Genomic DNA, 18,765 nt, shown 5'->3' with positions numbered 1-18,765 from the left:
ACATCCAGTAGCCATCATGGACATGTGAACTCCATCATCTGATTTTAATAAATATTCTTCATGATTTCTATGAGCAACTAACTTATTCTGAATGGAATAAATTAATACGTGATTTTATGATGGAATGCGACTCTCATCCAGTGCACAATATATTTTCATATAGATGACTTTGTCTCTATCTAAGAGTGTCTTTTGATTGGTTGTATAGGTTGCTGCACTGTACAAACTCTCATCGAAAATCTACATTGCATAAATGAAAAACAAACAGAAAAAATGTCTTTATCAAGTTTATTATCAAGCAAAAAACGTAAAATGTTTTTAAACATTTAAAAGGAATGATGGAGACGTCTGAAGGACCCAATTCTGGGGCTTGTGGCTCCCCAGTCGTTGTATCTCCTGTACTCTCCAGGTCTCAGGTAATACTGACGTCCCCTATAGTTGGGCTCCTCATAGAACATCCAGTAGCCGTCTTGGACATGAACAGAGTGGATGTCATTATAGCGGAATCTCCCATAAACATAAGGACAATCCTCAGTGAACTCCATCATCTGACCTCTGAAGTCTTCTCTCTCATAAATCCTGATTCTGAAGGAACCTTGGTGCTGTTAAAATAAGTTACACAACGATAAAACATAAAGCAATGTAAACAAAAAAAGGAATTGGTCACATTACTGCTATCATTTCCAATAAAAATGCACCCTAAAATTTTTTTCAGGTTTGGATAGAGTGTAGAAATATTCAATATTCCCCCATATGTTATAATTAAACATTAATGATTTGGAGTCAATATTCTAACCTTATACAGTATATTCTTAAACTGTTTATATTTTTTTCTTTTTTTTTGATAGATAAACAATTAACACATGACAAGGGATCTAAAGAACTATGGGTTAGCTAATGATACAGCATCTGCTTTGAGGTTGCATTTGTCTGATTAAAACCTCAGACTTAGCTGTTAAAGCTTTTCTTCAGGTTTACCACCCCTACCCCCACCCCCAATCCAATAACTTGACAGACTCTACTCCTCTTTCAAAGTTGTTCTAAGGGCAGAAGTTTTTTTTACCTTAATGCATTCTCAACATTGAGGTAAAAAATCTTCAGTCAATAGAGACACAGAGTGGGTCCTGCGAGTGAGCATACATGAGTGCCCCATAGCAAGCATTTCCCCCCAGCCTCCCCCATACTTAACTAAGCCCGATCTCGATCTAACGATGTGCATGAGAATGGCAGCTCTCTTGGCTCTTTCCCTCCTCATTGGCTCACAGACAGCAGCTATTTGCTCCTGCTGCTGTCTATCACAGCCAGTGAGGAGGGAGCAGTGGTGTCTCCAGCTTTCATATTTAGGGGGGGCACATGGGGAGACAGGGACAAAAGTAGGGGGGCAACTATAAAATGCATATATATATAGATATATATATAGATATATAGATATATAAATATATACTGGGGCCCTTTACTACGACCCCACAATGGCCCTTTCACATGTTCTGCAGTGAGCTCCCTTCCTACTGTATTGGGCCCCCCCAGGGTGGCAGAAAACAAGATATATATGTCACCAGCATACCAAGAAAATATAAGGATCCAAAGCAGTGGGAGAACTATCAGAGTTGCAAAGGTTGTCTTGCCTCCAGGCCCTGGTGTTCTGCCACTGTGGGGTTTCCCAGCCTCCTCTTGCTGTCCTGCCCCTGCTATTGACTGCTCTGGTCTGGCATCTCTTGGAATTTACAGGCTGGTTCTCCTGTCCTTAGGATGGGAGAAATCAGTCTGTTTTTTCAGTAACTGAGAGTCCTGGTGGAGTCCTTCCTGCAACTCGCTCTTCTCCCTGCCAATGAGGATGCAGGGGAAGGAGCAGATCGGGCGGCTGTGGTTGTGTGAGTGCTCGCATTATACAGTGTCAGCAAGCAGAGGGAGGGGGGAGGAATTACCCACAGGAGCTGACTGGGGACTCTCCCCCTCTTAGACATTGATTTTTTGTAAAAAAAAATATATATTTTTTTTTATTGGGGGGCACATGGTGGGGCACAGCATAATGTGGGGGGGGGGGGGTCAGGGCCCCTCTGCCCCCCCCAGGGACGCCATTGGGAGGGAGTGGTAGTGGGGCTTGGGAGCAAGCATGCACAAGTGCCCCATAGTAAGCAGCTTGTTATGGGGGCACTAGGCAGAGGGCAGGAATCCCGACAGGGGACCCGAGAAGAGGAGGATCGGGGATGCTCTGTGCAAAACTATTCTACTCTGCAGGTAAGTATAACCTGCTTGTTATTTTAATTAAAAAAAATTCATACATTTACAGTCGCTTCAAATAATTTCGTGAATCCACATTTACTGTAATTGGAGGTCTGAACAGAAAGCAGGTAGCTAACTAACACCCATTAGTCAGTGTTACAGATTGAAGGGTTTGACTATGACGGAGGTCTGAATGGCAAAGTATCTCTATCTACTTACACCAGCACAACATACTGTATTTTACTAGTCCTGGCTCAAGGGGCAAATGCCCTGCAGGCCAGTTCTCCCTTGAGTGTAATGTGCAAATGACATGAGTATCATATAAAGTGCCCACAGACAAAGAAGGTTACTTGGCCATGCTTAATCCAACTGTGCTTTATCAATTTTCACAATTTTTTCAAATAAAATTAAAATACTTGGCTTAGTTGAGGATTTCTGTTTAGCCCTACAGAGCAGGGAAATAGGAGAGAGGAGAAGAACAACTCCATTGGGGCAGTGTATACTGGCAGGACAAGTAAAGCTTAAAATAGGTTTTCTTACCTGTACAATCAATGATCACCTGTAATTATAGGAGTAGTGGGCATTTCACCTCATAAAAATGACAGTGATTACAATAGGACATTATTATTTAACAGCTATAGACAGCTTTGGCACCAGAGTGCACAATGTGTTATTACCTGGGGGCTCAGACGACAAGACTTAATGGAGTCATTATAGCCCCTCCATTGCTGGAAGTCAGGATAGTCTCCTCTATGGAGGAAGTACTGGTATCCTCTGTAGTTGGGGAGCTCATACAGGATCCAGTTCCCACTCTCCACCCGAATGGAGTTGCAGTGTCTGAAGTATGAGGACAGGTCGGGACATTCAGAGCTACACTCATAAGAGCGACCCTGGAAGTTCTTGTCCTCGTAGAAGATGATCTGTTGAGTGATAAAACAAGAACAGGTCAATTCAGGATCAATAGAATGGTTGAGTTTTAGAATTACATGAAACAGCGTGGACAATATTTTTAATATAGCCATTCTCAACCAGGTCTCATTGAAATCCTAGGGTTCCTCCAGAGGTTGCTGACAATTCCTTGAGCTGTGGCTAATTGACCTCCTATTTGATGGTATCTTCATAGATCCAGGTCCATCACCACTTGGCAGAGCCAGTAGCATGGCATCAATGATCTTTAAAGCTGTCTGTAAGAGTGGCACCACTGTAAGGGGGGGCATTCTTCCCACCGACCAGCAATGTAAGGGGCATTTAATGACCCCCTATTGGACTAATCCTAGCAGGAGTTTCCCTGAGATGTGAATATTATTTTAAGGGTTCCTATGGCGTAAAAGGTTTGAGAAAGACTATTTTTAATTGAACCACTACTGCCAAATATATCACAGACTTTTGTCATTGACCTCAACCGCATTGAACATCTTTGGGACGAATTAGAATACCAATCGTAAGTCAAGCATTCTTGACCCGCATCAGTACCTGACCTTATAAATGCTCTTTTGGCAAAATGGGCCCACATTCCTACAAAAATACTCTAAAGTATCACAAAAGCCTTCCCAAAAGAGCTGGCAACTGTTTTAGGCATGAAAGAAAAGCAATTCCATATTAATGGCCAAGGTTTTGGAATGGGATTTCCAACAAGCTCATATAGGTGTAAGGGTCCGGTAGTCACAAATGTTTGGCCATATAATATGTGACAGCCTCAGCTGTGCCAGATAATGGACGTCTGACAAGCTGCCTATAAAATAGACCTCAGTATTTACAAATCCACACAATTTTAAGGCTAAAACTTAAACAGAGTTATTCAGCTACTAGCAATCAATATCCACAGGCTGAACCATTGGCTAAAGATTCATTTGATATTTGAATATTTTTATGCCCTTCTTACCTTTCCCATTTTGCTTGTCTTGTCAGTGTGCTCCTGTTGGTCTGCACTGGTAGATAGCTTGTGGAAAATGGCCTTTATATAACCTGCAACATTTCTCATATGTTTAGGCTTTGCCCAATCAGAATGAATAGCTTTTCCACGCTATTGAGAATTGTTCAGTGTTTCTGTGAGACCATTGTTTGCATATTTCCCCTTGCATCAGCACCCAAATGCTTTACCTAGACTGCCTAACTGAAACAAAACTTTTGCTGCAGCAACCAGTCACTTGAATAGTTTGGAATCCATGTATATGTGTGTGTTTTATGTAAGATGTTATGTGATATAGAGTTCTGGATTCATAGTACCATTTTTATTTTTTTTTGCAAATGAGTTGCAGACATTGGCCAAATGGACGAAGATGCACGGCCAATCCTTTGCATCGATGGCAGATCATGCCCAGTCCCTCAATATCTCCTGAGGTATACAGGACAAACCTCCCCTGCGGCTTCAAACGAACTCCAGTATCTGTAAGCAGAGTTCCAGATAGCACAGTATTCATCACGGTACTTGCAGGGAACATTCTCGGTCCCACAACTGGTTGTATCGCTGGGAAAAGACATGGCCATACTCTGATCTTCTCAGCACGATCACGAGGCTCCTCTTTTCCTCTGGCGCCAAACACCTACATGCGTCCCACGCGGTAGCAAGTAGGGTAACTCCTCCCACTTATTCTTCTAGTCACGTAGCTCTCGGGCCTTTTACTGGTGCCCGCCATCTACGCACTCAGAAATAAAGTCCTGCAGTTTAACCTTTTCTCTTCCTGAAAGATTATTTTTCAAAGTCCAGCTCTCTCCGTAAACTCCCGGTAAAACACTCCACTGGGTTGCGAGAATTGACGGTCAACAAATCCCGGACGACGCCCCCACGTGCAGCAATAACTCACGGTGGAGCTGCTGGTTTAAACGGGTCTGTTACCTTCACTCTACTTCCCTCTGTTTCACCGGCACTGGGTCTAGGGTTCCGTTGGGTTTACCTCTGGACGACACACGCACCAACACTGGAGTACGTTTTCAATGCTTTATTAAACACTTGAGTTAGAAAATAGCAGGAAAGAGGCAGAATGGAAACTGCAGAAGAAACTCAAACATCTTCTTGTAGGGTTCTTTTGACAAATGTCCTGGTAGAATTCAGATATTGTATGGAATGCGCTCCCCTCGTGGGACACACTCCTTGCCCGCCTGGATAGGCCTCTCTCACTAGCCTAGCAGCCAGTACACAGCACGAATCAAAGTCTCTGCCACAGACTTGCTTGGGAACAAACCCGTACGATCCTCTGCCACAGGATGTATCAGATTTTCTGTAATGAATATCAGTCACAGTGCCTGAACCTTTAAGCCAACCCGGCAACACTATGCTGTATAGTTACTTTTGGATATGTCCTCCAACCGAGTCACCAGGCCCCTCTCTAGACCAGCACGCTGCGTGATCCCTCCGAAACGGGTCCTCCCCTGGGATCTCCTCGGTTGTCCAGCTTCGTCACACAGGACCGACAGCTCAGGACCATTCCTCGGCCGCAGTGGTAGGCCCCAGACAAGCCTCTGGACCCACCCCTGTGCCGCAGTATCGTGGGCCTCCGCAACGGAGGACCACGAGGTAGCTCCTTAATGCATACCTGTCGGCCAGGAGGGCCAGCAGGTGGCTGTAAAACGAACCCCAACAAATGGTGTCTGTCCCATAAATACCCTCGCACAGAATGCAACTTGGAGGACCACCTCCACCGAGTTGTTTCTGGGACAGAAGAGCATCCATACGCTTCAACACGTTGCCTTTCCAACACTAACCAGTGATAACAGCGACACCCACTGGTCAGCACGGAAACACCCACAACGTCAGCCAAGCTGGAACAGAGGCAAACTTAACCTTCCTAACGAACAAGTTACTAAATTTACCTAACATGCGGTAGATTGCAAATCTCCATGTGAACAGGCCCTTGCTGCTGCTGCCTTTGCTGTTGAAAAGTCCTCTTCCATCACTTTGGAGCATCCTGTTACTCAGTATGCTGAACAATCCGTGAATGCATTGTTTGAAAAGGCTAAATCTTGTCTCACTCCTCAAAGATGTTCTGGATATGAAGTTATCCTATCCAATGCCAATTTGCGCATGGTGAGGTGTTCTGTTGTTAACCCTGCCACTTTTCTTGTTTCCTCCCCTACTCACAAAGATAATTTGAATACCTCTGAAGATCCTTCGTATACCGGCATTATTGTCTTTGTATGTGGTTCTTCTAGTATTGTGGTGAGGTGTGCTGTTTACTCCCCTACTCACCAATATAATTTGAATATCTCTGAAGATCCATCGTCTACTGGCATTATTGTCTTTGTAAATGGTTCTTCTAGTATTGTGGTGAGGTGTTCTGTTGTTAACCCTGCCACGTTTCTTGCCCAGGAGTTTGATGACAAACCACCTCATGATTGTGCTGTTTACTCCCCTACCCACCAAGATAATTTGAATATCTCCAAAGATCCTTCGTCTACTGGCATTAATGTCTTTGTAGATGATTCTTCTAGTATTGACTAATGCACAGGTTTACGGCATACAGGTGCAGCAGTAGTGGCACTGCAATATGATTCTTTTGCTGTTGTTTCTCAATGGGCACTACCTAACATCTTTTCTGCTCAGGCTGCTGAATTAATTTTTTATTGCCCTATCTGAATTTCAAAATTCACCTCTAACTATCTATTCTGACTCTGCCTATGCTTGCTCTACCATTCATGTTAATGCTTCTGTCTGGGAGCGCAGGGGGTTTGTTAAAAGTGATGGTTCCCCTGTACAGCATAAACACTTGCTTCAGCAACTTCTTACTGCAGTTACATTACCCTCCCTACTTGTAGACATGTGCACACTGAAATATTTTGTTTCGGAATTTTGTTTTCGTCCGAAAAATACATTTATTTAGTTACTCCCGAAATTCGTTTTTATTTATTTCGTTTTTCGTTAAAAATTGCATTCGTCCGAAAATCCAAATTAATTAAGGTCGAATCTGTCATTGAAGGCTTATGGTGTCTGTCGAATGTTCAAAGAAGATTCAACGGAGCAGCTAAACTGTACGACGCCGTATAGTTTACCTGCTCCATCGAATCTTCTTAGAACTTTCAACAGACACCAAAAGCCAAAGTACGTGTGTACTTAGTTCTAGTTATTTTACTGCTCCTCCTCTTTCGTTACAATCAGCCAATAACATTCATCATCATCATTATTTTTATTTTACTTCCCCCACCCAATTCCAGCAGCGATCTTTTCTCCCCTACGTCGAATCTTTTCTCTCTATGTCGAATCTTTTCTCTCTATGTCAAATCTTTTCTCTCTATGTCGAATCTTTTCTCTCTATGTAGAATAATCTTGGACTAATACAGTTAAGGTTAGGCTCATTCAACCACAGGTTTGGACACAGATTGTTATTGTCATCATCATGTCGAATCACCTATCTATATTGAACTGTTGTAGCAACGAAAACAAAAATAAAGCATTTGTTTATGTCGGATCTTTCGTTTTTCGGATTCTGCACTTTCGTTATCATTTATTAACTACTTGCCGACCGCCTCACGCAGATATACTGCGGCAAAATGGCACGGGCAGGCAAAATCACGTGCCTGGTATGTGATCTGCCTCCCGCGGGCGGGGAATCCAATCGGACCCCCCCCCGGTTCCCGAGGCGGTCGGCTTGTGTCTGGGAGCGATGAGAGGTGAGGGGTAGACCATCCATTCGTGGCCCCCCCCTCGCGATCACTCCCAGCCAATCGGATTCTTCCTCTGCTCCTGTATGCTAAACAGCAGCAAAGGAAATGATGTCATCTCTCCTCGGCTCGGTATTTTCCGTTCCGGCGCCGAGGAGAGAAGACATCCGAGTGAGTGCACAACACATACACACTTAGTAGAACATGCCAGGCACACAAAACACCCCCGATCACCCCCCGATCACCCCCCTGTCACACTGACACCAAGCAGTTTTTTTTTTTTTCTGATTACTGCATTGGTGTCAGTTTGGGAGTTAGTGTGGTAGGGCAGTTAGTATTATCCCCCTTAGGTCTAGGGTACCCCCCTAACCCCCCTAATAAAGTTTTAACCCCTTGATCCCCCCCGTCGCCAGTGTTACTAAGCGATCATTTTTCTAATCGCTGTATTAGTGTCACTGGTGACGCTAGTTAGGGAGGTAAATATTTAGGATCACCGTCAGCGTTTTATAGCGACAGGGACCCCCATATACTACCTAATAAATGTTTTAACCCCTTGATTGCCCCCTAGTTATCCCTTTCACCACTGATCACCGTATAACCGTTACGGGTGATGCTGGTTAGTTCGTTTATTTTTTATAGTGTCAGGGCACCCGCCGTTTATTACCGAATAAAGGTTTAGCCCCCTGATTGCCCGGCGGTGATATGCGTCACCCCAGGCAGCGTCAGGTTAGCGCCAGTAACACCCAGGCACGCAGCATACACCTCCCTTAGTGGTATAGTATCTGAACGGATCAATATCTGATCCGATCAGATCTATACTAGCGTCCCCAGCAGTTTAGGGTTCCCAAAAACGCAGTGTTAGCGGGATCAGCCCAGATACCTGCTAGCACCTGCGTTTTGCCCCTCCGCCCGGCCCAGCCCAGCCCACCCAAGTGCAGTATCGATCGATCACTGTCACTTACAAAACACTAAACGCATAACTGCAGCGTTCGCAGAGTCAGGCCTGATCCCTGCGATCGCTAACAGTTTTTTTTTGGTAGAGTTTTGGTGAAGTGGAAAGCACCAGCGGCCTAGTACACCCCGGTCGTAGTCAAACCAGCACTGCAGTAACACTTAGTGACGTGGCGAGTCCCATAAGTGCAGTTCAAGCTGGTGAGGTGGCAAGCACAAGTAGTGTCCCGCTGCCACCAAAAAGAAGACAAACACAGGCCCGTCGTGCCCATAATGCCCTTCTGCTGCATTCACCAATCCTAATAATTGGGAACCCACCACTTCTGCAGCACCTGTACTTCCCCCATTCACATCCCCAACCAAATGCAGTCGGCTGCATGAGAGGCATTTTCTTTATGTCCTCCCGAGTACCCCTACCCAACGAACCCCCCCAAAAAAGATGTCGTGTCTGCAGCAAACGCAGATATAGGCATGACACCAGCTATTATTGTTCCTCCTGTCCTGATAATCCTGGTCTTTGCATTGGTGAATGTTTTGAACGCTACCATACACTAGTTGAGTATTAGCGTACAGCACTGCACAGACTCAGCACACTTTCACAGGGTCTCCCAAGATGCCATCGCATTTTGAGAGACCCGAAGTGTAAGTGTAAAAAAAAGTGTAAAAAAAAAAAAAAACACAAAAAAAATAGTTGTCGTTTTATTGTTCTCTCTCTCTCTATTCTCTCTCTATTGTTCTGCTCTTTTTTACTGTATTCTATTCTGCAATGTTTTATTGTTATTATGTTTTATCATGTTTGCTTTTCAGGTATGCAATTTTTTATACTTTACCGTTTACTGTGTTTTATTGTTAACCATCTTTTTGTCTTCAGGTACGCAATTCACGACTTTGAGTGGTTATACCAGAATGATGCCTGCAGGTTTAGGTATCATCTTGGTATCATTCTTTTCAGCCAGCGGTCGGCTTTCGTGTAAAAGCAATCCTAGCAGCTAATTAGCCTCTAGACTGCTTTTACAAGCAGTGGGAGGGAATGCCCCCCCACCGTCTTCCGTGTTTTTCTCTGGCTCTCCTGTCTCAACAGAGAACCTGAGAATGCAGCCGGTTATTCAGCCAGCTGACCATAGAGCTGATCAGAGACCAGAGTGGCTCCAAACATCTCTATGGCCTAAGAAACCGGAAGCTACGAGCATTTCATGACTTAGATTTCGCCGGATGTAAACAGCACCATTGGGAAAATGGGAAAGCATTTTATCACACCGATCTTGGTGTGGTCAGATGCTTTGAGGGCAGAGAAGAGATCTAGGGTCTAATAGACCCCAATTTTTTCAAAAAAGAGTACCTGTCACTACCTATTGCTATCATAGGGGATATTTACATTCCCTGGGATAACAATAAAAATGATTTAAAAAAATAAAAGGAACAGTTTAAAAATAAGATAAAAAAGCAAAAAAATAATAAAGAAAAAAAAAAAAAGCACCCCTGTCCCCCCCTGCTCTCGCGCTAAGGCAAACGCAAGCGTCGGTCTGGCGTCAAATGTAAACAGCAATTGCACCATGCATGTGAGGTATCACCGCGAAGGTCAGATCGAGGGCAGTAATTTTAGCAGTAGACCTCCTCTGTAAATCTAAAGTGGTAACCTGTAAAGGCTTTTAAAGGCTTTTAAAAATGTATTTATTTTGTTGCCACTGCACGTTTGTGCGCAATTTTAAAGCATGTCATGTTTGGTATCCATGTACTCGGCCTAAGATCATCTTTTTTATTTCATCAAACATTTGGGCAATATAGTGTGTTTTAGTGCATTAAAATTTAAAAAAAGTGTGTTTTTTCCCCAAAAAATGCGTTTGAAAAATCGCTGCGCAAATAAAGTTTGAAAAAAAAAAAAAAAAAAAAACACCCACCATTTTAATCTGTAGGGCATTTGCTTTAAAAAAATTTATAATGTTTGGGGGTTCAAAGTAATTTTCTTGCAAAAAAAATGTTTTTCATGTAAACAAAAAGTGTCAGAAAGGGCTTTGTCTTCAAGTGGTTAGAAGAGTGGGTGATGTGTGACATAAGCTTCTAAATGTTGTGCATAAAATGCCAGGACAGTTTAGAACCCCCCCAAATGACCCCATTTTGGAAAGTAGACACCCCAAGCTATTTGCTGAGAGGCATGTCGAATCCATGGAATATTTTATATTGTGACACAAGTTGCGGGAAAGACAATTTTTTTTTTTTTTTGCACAAAGTTGTCACTAAATGATATATTGCTCAAACATGCCATGGGAATATGTGAAATTACACCCCAAAATACATTCTGTTGCTTCTCCTGAGTATGGGGATACCACATGTGTGAGACTTTTTGGGAGCCTAGCCGTGCACGGGACCCCGAAAACCAAGCACCGCCTTCAGGCTTTCTAAGGGCGTAAATTTTTGATTTCACTCTTCACTGCCTATCACAGTTTCGGAGGCCATGGAATGCCCAGGTGGCACAAACCCCCCCCCAAATTACCCTATTTTGGAAAGTAGACACCCCAAGCTATTTGCTGAGAGGTATAGTGAGTATTTTGCAGACCTCACTTTTTGTCACAAAGTTTTGAAAATTGAAAAAAGAAAAAAAAATTTTTTTCTTGTCTTTCTTCATTTTCAAAAACAAATGAGAGCTGCAAAATACTCACCATGCCTCTCAGCAAATAGCTTGGGGTGTCTACTTTCCAAAATGGGGTCATTTGGGGGGTTTGTGCCACCTGGGCATTCCATGGCCTCCGAAACTGTGACAGGCAGTGAAGAGTGAAATCAAAAATTTACACCCTTAGAAATCCTGAAGGCGTTGATTGGTTTTCGGGGCCCCGTACGCGGTTAGGCTCCCAAAAAGTCCCACACGTGTGGTATCCCTATACTCAGGAGAAGCAGCTAAATGTATTTTGGGGTGTAATTCCACATATGCCCATGGCCTGTGTGAGAAATATATCATTTAGTGACAACTTTGTGCAAAAAAATGTGTCACTTTCCCGCAACTTGTGTCAAAATATAAAATATTCCATGGACTCAACATGCCTCTCAGCAAATAGCTTGGGGTGTCTACTTTCCAAAATGGGTTTCATTTGGGGGGTTTTGTGCCATATGGGCATTTTATGGCCTTCAAAACTGTGATAGGTAGTGAGGAGTGAAATCAAAAATTTACGCCCTTAGAAATCCTGAAGGCAGTGATTGGTTTTTGGGGACCCGTACGTTGCTAGGCTCCCAAAAAGTCCCACACATGTGGTATCCCCGTACTCAGGAGAAGCAGCTGAATGTATTTTGGGGTGCAATTCCACATATGCCCATGGCCTGTGTGAGCAATATATCATTTAGTGACAACTTTTTGTATTTTTTTTTTTTTGTCATTATTCAATCACTTGGGACAAAAAAATTAATATTCAATGGGCTCAATATGCCTCTTAGCAATTTCCTTGGGGTGTCTACTTTCCAAAATGGGGTCATTTGGGGGGGGGGGGGGTTGTACTGCCCTGCCATTTTTGCCATTGCCATAAATTTTGCGCAAACCAATAAATATACGCTTATTAACAGTTTTTTTTACCAAAGACATGTGGCCGAATACATTTTGGCCTAAATGTATGACTAAAATTGAGTTTATTGGATTTTTTTTATAACAAAAAGTAGAAAATGTCATTTTTTTTCAAAATTTTCAGTCTTTTTCCGTTTATAGCACAAAAAATAAAAACCGCAGAGGTGATCAAATAACTTCAAAAGAAAGCTCTATTTGTGGGAAGAAGAGGACGCAAATTTCGTTTGGGTACAGCATTGCATGACCGCGCAATTAGCAGTTAAAGCCACGCAGTGCCAAATTGTAAAAAGTGCTCTGGTCAGGAAGGGGGTAAATCCTTCCAGGGCTGAAGTGGTTAAAACGATAACGAAAATACCTGAAATTTGGATGAAAATGCATTCGGACGAAAACGAATGCACATGTCTACCAACTTGCAGTTGTTAAGTGGGCTGCACATACAGGGGGGAATGATGTTATTAGCCGAGGCAATCACATGGCTGATGCAGCAGCCAAGGAGGCAGCTTACATGGTGACACCGTACCCAGCATACATTATGAACGTAACACCTGAATCAGTAGAATCTAAATCAGGATCCTCAAAAGCTGAAAATGTTCAAAGTCTTTTAGAATGTCAGACAAATGCACCAGTGGCAGAAAAAGAGCTATGGAAATCTAGGGGTTCTATAATTTGCCCTGCCGCAGGATTGTGGAGACAAGCGGGGTCAGGAAAAGTGGTGCTTCCTCAAGCATTACTTTCTGTAATGCTGACAGAATTACACTTACCAACTCATGAGTCGAAAAAACTCACGTATGGCACAGCTCAGCATAGAATGGTATGTCCCTAATTTAGCAGAGCAAGTCACTTACTTCTTACACAACTGTGCCAATTGCCAAACATACACGCCAAGTCCCACGCAAAAGGTGGTTATGTCTACCATTCCAAGACCTCAAGGTCCTTTTATAAATCTTTTTTTTTTTAATTCTTTATTTTTACATATCATATGTTACACTCCACAATGAGCTTTCAACATATTCTTCATCTCTTTACTTACAACTTGTCACATCCCCATATTCCCAAATCACTACAACATTATTTATTTCATAATCAATGCAGCTCCGTCTTATCTACTCAATAAGCACTTATAATTAAGTGTTCTTGCATAGCAAGACCACTTACTGTTATCTCACATATATATTATTCTTATTATTATAGCCAAATTTACCACCCTAACTCCTCCCACAGTTTTTACACTACATAGACAAGTAATATACCGAAACGTGCGGATTGTTCCCGAATGGTGTGCTATTACTTTGTGGAACGTTTCGCCAAATGGTTCACGAAATATCGTCGTTTTTGCGGCGAAATTTGTCCCATAGGAATGAATGGGGAAACTAGAGTGGGAGATGACAAAAGCTGGAAAATCAGAACATGATTTCTAAACTGCCGCCACTCCCTCATTTTCAAGCCCACCTACACAAATCTTATATCAAAACGTTCAGCTATCCCTGCTGCCACTAAACATGTCCACGGCTAAGCCATAGTCCTGATAGTTTTCACAATATGACCATTTGTTTGCAACTCACGCCATCCATTGACATTCATTGAAACTACACTCTAGCCCCCTCCAAATTTGAAGGGCAATTTCTAAACTACGACCGTGCCTTCATTTTTAATATTTCAGAGACATACTATACATCAAAATCTAGGTCTGGGTCTTGTGATTCTCACAATATAAAGATCTTCGCTGTAGGATGTATAGTTTTTAAAATACGGCCATTTGTTTAGAGGTCATTTCAGGAAATTTTAGCCATTAATCAGAGTGTACTGTTAGTGTTTGTTTTGTTGCCATGGTTACCAAAGCTTCTGTTATAAACAGGGGGGAAGGTGGCTGGAGCATCTCAGCTGATTACAGAGCCTGGGGGAGGGGACAGACACACCATGTACTGATTTATAATAGAGGAATATGATGGGGCAGTTTTGATGGGGTAATTCTGATGGGGCAGTTTTGATGAAGCAGTATTTGGGAAGCATAAACAGGGCATGAGCGTTGCTAGGAAACAGTGGTTGTAAACACAAGATGCTGAGACACTCCAAATGCACGTGACTTCATCTGCTAGACTTGATAATGCTTGTAGACTCCTCCCACAGTTTTCACACTACAGAGACAAATAATATACCGAAACGAGCGGATTGTTCCCAATTGGTGTGTTATTACTTTGTGGAATGTTTCGCCGAATGGTCCACGAAATGACGTTTTTGCGGCGAAATTGGTCCCATAGGAATGAATGGCGAAATGTTCAAAACTAGAGTGGGAAGTGACAAAAGCTGAAAACCCCATGATCAGCCAAAACATTATGACCACCCCATGATCAGCCAAAACATTATGACCGCCCCATGTAAAAAAAAAAATATTTTTGAAAAAAAAAAATCATTTTTGAAAAAAAAAAAATATTTTTGAAAAAAAAATTACTTTTAAAAAAAAAAATATTTTTGAAAAAAAAAATATATTTGAAAAAAAAAAATATTTTTGAAAAAAAAAAATTATTTTTGAAAAAAAAAAAATTATTTTTGAAAAAAAAATTACTTTAAAAAAAAATAATAATTTCGAAAAAAAAATTATTTTTGAAATAAAAAAATTCATTTTTGAAAAAAAAAATTACCTTTGAAAAAAAAAATTACTTTTGAAAAAAAAATCATTTTTGAAGAAAAAAAAATCATTTTTGATTAAAAAAAATTCATTTTTGAAAAAAAAAATTACTTTTGAAAAAAATGTTCAGCTCTTTCAGCGAATGATGGAACTTTTTTACTACTATTTATACTTTTTAAAATATTAAGCTTTTTAACACTTTTCACAGTTACTCAAGCCACTCCACCCCACCCAGTTACTCCGCCCACTCCAGTTGTAGAGGCAAGAACACTTTCACAATTTCCCCAGAAATTGTACCTTTTCTAGTTCCCTTTTCTCCTTTCTTCTCCCTTACCCCCACCCCCACCCACTAAAAACCCAAAAAAAGAAAAAAAGAAGAGGGGTAAAGGGGCACCCCCTCCCATCTGATCGTACATGACCTACCTCTCATATTCTCTTCTTCTGAAAGCTAAGTAGGGAGCCCATATCTTCTTTATAAATCTTCACATGGACTTCATTGATATGACGGAACGATGCCAAAGATATAGGTACATTGTGATAGTCTGCCCTTGTTCAAAATGGATAGAGGCCTTTCCATGTGTACACACAGATGCAAAAACAACAGCTAAATGTCTAATCCGAGAGGTGTTTCCCAGGTTTGGGATTTGCATAGCTCTCAGATCAGACAATGGAAGTCATTTCTCTAATGAAATAATTGCTCATATCTGTACCATGCTTGGCATAAGACAGAACCTGGTGAGTGTTTATCATCCAGAATCAAATGGATTGGTTGAAAGGATGAATGGGCTGTTGAAAACAAAATTAGCTAAAATCTGCAGGACCACAGGTAAGACTTGGGTAGACTGTCTAACACCACAAGAAAATGGGACAGGCAGAATTATGCCCACTCCTCGACTGTTAAAAAGGCATAATACCGATGCAGAGACCCAGTGTAGCATCCTGGGAGATGAAATGTCAGTGTATTTAAAAAAGTTAACTAAAGCTGTGCAGTTTCTTTCCAAACAGATTCCAGTTCCAGAAGCAATATCTCATCCAGGCGGAGGCAATCCAAAAGAAATATCAGTGATTCCTGGAGACTACGTGTATATCAAAGTGCATAAGAGAAAGTGGAAAGATACGAAATTTGAGGGTCCATTTGAAGTAATTTTTTCAACTCCAACAGCAGTTAAAGTCCAGGGGAGATCAGTATGGTATCATTTGAGCCAATGCAAGCTGAAACCAAAAGACTGACTGTTCCAAGGAAAAAAGACTTTTGGACTGTATCTATACTAAGAAACCCCCGACACCTGTGCATGCTAATCTCTGTGTCAGGAATTGTATTTGCTGTAACTGCTCTTATATGGAAAAAATTAGAATTGCGCTACCCATACGATTCTGACCTAGAATCAAACAGTAACATATATGAACCAAATATTATAAAGAATCCTGTGTGTAACATGACAATAAATACAAAATGTGATAAGAAAAATGAATATAAGTCCACAATATAACTGATCAATGAAAGCCAAAGACATTGATAAGTCCATATATAATACATTGATAAAAGTGAATATCAATAATTGTGAAAGAGTAAATCCATAAGTACACAAAATAAATAAAAACTTAAAAATCAAAGCATTGAGAACAAAATGAGAATACACCAGTGCACTGTGAGGTAAAAGTCCATAAATTGTGAGCAAGCCATCCTCAAAATCTATGAGCAGGAAGCTGTGTTGAATCCACCAACAAATAACAGAGGATTAAGGAATGCATGTATTGAGTCACAACTTGGCTCCAAAAGACAGCAGGCACGATCACAGATTGCAAGCAATCATCTCAGGGCCAATCAGACCATCACATGGACAGCGTGGTACATAGAAGACATAAACGCTCCATATAGTGTAAAACCTAATGATTGTTTATTAATTAACCACTTAATAACCGGCCCATAGCTGAATGACGGCTACAGGGTGGTTTGCTAACTCTGCGAGGGCGTACTATGATGTCCTCCTGGAGAATCGTTCCCGCACACCCGCTGGGGCGGTGCACAAGGGGAACATCCATGCTTGCTGGGTTCACGGGACCTGGTGCTACACGGATCGTGGTAAAGGGCCAATGACAGCGGCCTTTTACCACGTGATCAATCTGTCCAATGACGGAGCGATCACAAATGTCAACAAAGACTTTCAAGCCTGGTCATCACAAGTTCATCGCTCTCCTCTCCTCACACCAATGCAGTGTGAGAGGAGAAGAGAACAAATCGTGTGCCAAACTGTGAGTTTTATGATCTAGCAGTGCCCAGCAATGTCCAACAGTGCCCAATAGTGCCACAATAGTGCCACAACAGTGCCATCTGTGCCATCTGTCATCTGTACCACCTGTGCCACGTCTGTGCCACACCAGTGCCACCTATGTGCCACACCAGTGCCACCAGAGCCACACCAGAGCCACCAGAGCCAGACCAGTGCCCCTACAGTGCCCATCAGTGCCACCTGTGCCCATCAGTGTTCATCTGCACCACTGCAGTGCCACATCAGTGCCGCCTGTGCCCACCAGTGCCTCTTGTGCCCACCAGTGCCACCTGTGTGCTAATCAGTGCCACCAGAGCCACACCAGTGCAACCAGAGCCACACCAGTGCCACTACAGTGCACACCAGTGTCACACCAGTGCCACCTGTGCCCATCAGTGCCACCTGTGCCCATCAGTGCCACCTGCAGCACTGCAGAGCCACATCTGTGCCACCTATGCCCATCAGCACCTGTGCCCACCAGTGCCACCTGTGCCCACCAGTGCCACCACAGTGCTCTGCAGTACAGCCTCATCAAAAAAATATTTTACTAGCGAGGAGGCCTACCAGCGTCTAAGCATGACTGATCAGAGCAGCAGGGACTCTCAGTCCGATGCGGATTCAGCCTATGAACCCGTTACAAGCAGCGGTTCTGATACAGAATCGGAAGAGTAATGTGTGCCCGTGAAAAGAAGGTGTTCTGGCATGGAGTAGCAGCCTACTACCAGCAGCGCAGAGCCATCCACCTCGCGAGCAGTACCATCCACTTCGAGAGCAGTGCCATCCACCTCAAGAGCAGTGCCGTCCACCTCGAGAGCAGAGCCACTACAACAAAGGCCAGGCACCAGTAGGGTGTCATCTCAGCCTCTAAGGGATAGGGGCCATGCCAGCCTTCCCTATGCCCTTTAAAACCCCCTGTGGTTTTCCCCTAATTCCGGAGCAGCAAATATCCCCCCTTTCACCACCCAGCCAGGTGTCCAGATGAACACCGATGATTTTGCCATGCTTGATTTTTTTCATTTGATTTTCACCGAAGACTTACTATCGTCCATTGTGGCCCAGTGCAACCTCTACGCACAGCAGCACTTAGTAAGCAATCCTGGCTCTAGTTATGCCCGTCCCTTTGAGTGGGGAGAACTAACCATAGAGGAATTCAAAATCTTCTTAGTCCTAACTTTTACTATGGGATTCACAAAAAAAAACAATTGTACTCTTATTGGTCTACCAAACCCATCCACCACATGCCACTCTTCTCATCCCTTATGCCAAGATCAAGATACCTTATGATTATGCTGTTCCTCCACTACAATGACAACACCCAGTGCCCTCCCCAAAATGACCCAGCTTTTGACAAACTATTTAAAATTTGGCCACTCCTAAATTATTTCACTGAAAAATTTCCCCAGTTATATACCCCCGAACAGAATATTTCCGTGGATGAGTCCCTTGTAAAATTCTCAGGCAGGCTGGGCATCAAACAATTTATCCCCAGCAAAAGGGCCTGATATGTGGTAAAAATGTACAAACTTTGTGACCGAGCCACGGGGTACATCTAC

At 42.7% G+C, this 18,765-nt stretch overlaps 1 protein-coding gene across 1 annotated transcript; it reads right to left on the bottom strand.

The window, feature by feature from the left end:
* Positions 1-280: 280 nt before the first annotated feature.
* LOC141126465 (gamma-crystallin-3-like) lies at positions 281-4,204 on the bottom strand. The gene is made up of 3 exons (XM_073612409.1): positions 4,106-4,204; positions 2,901-3,143; positions 281-602 (listed from the first exon to the last, which is right to left on the bottom strand). Exons 1-3 carry the CDS (start codon positions 4,202-4,204, stop codon positions 327-329), a joined length of 618 nt encoding a protein of 205 aa, XP_073468510.1. The 3' UTR covers positions 281-326.
* Positions 4,205-18,765: the final 14,561 nt, after the last annotated feature.

This window comes from Aquarana catesbeiana, linkage group LG01 (assembly GCF_042186555.1).
Source record: "Aquarana catesbeiana isolate 2022-GZ linkage group LG01, ASM4218655v1, whole genome shotgun sequence".
NCBI lineage: Eukaryota > Metazoa > Chordata > Amphibia > Anura > Ranidae > Aquarana > Aquarana catesbeiana.
The sequence above is the reverse complement of the archived record's forward strand: the minus strand, read 5'-3'. Positions and strand labels throughout refer to the sequence as shown.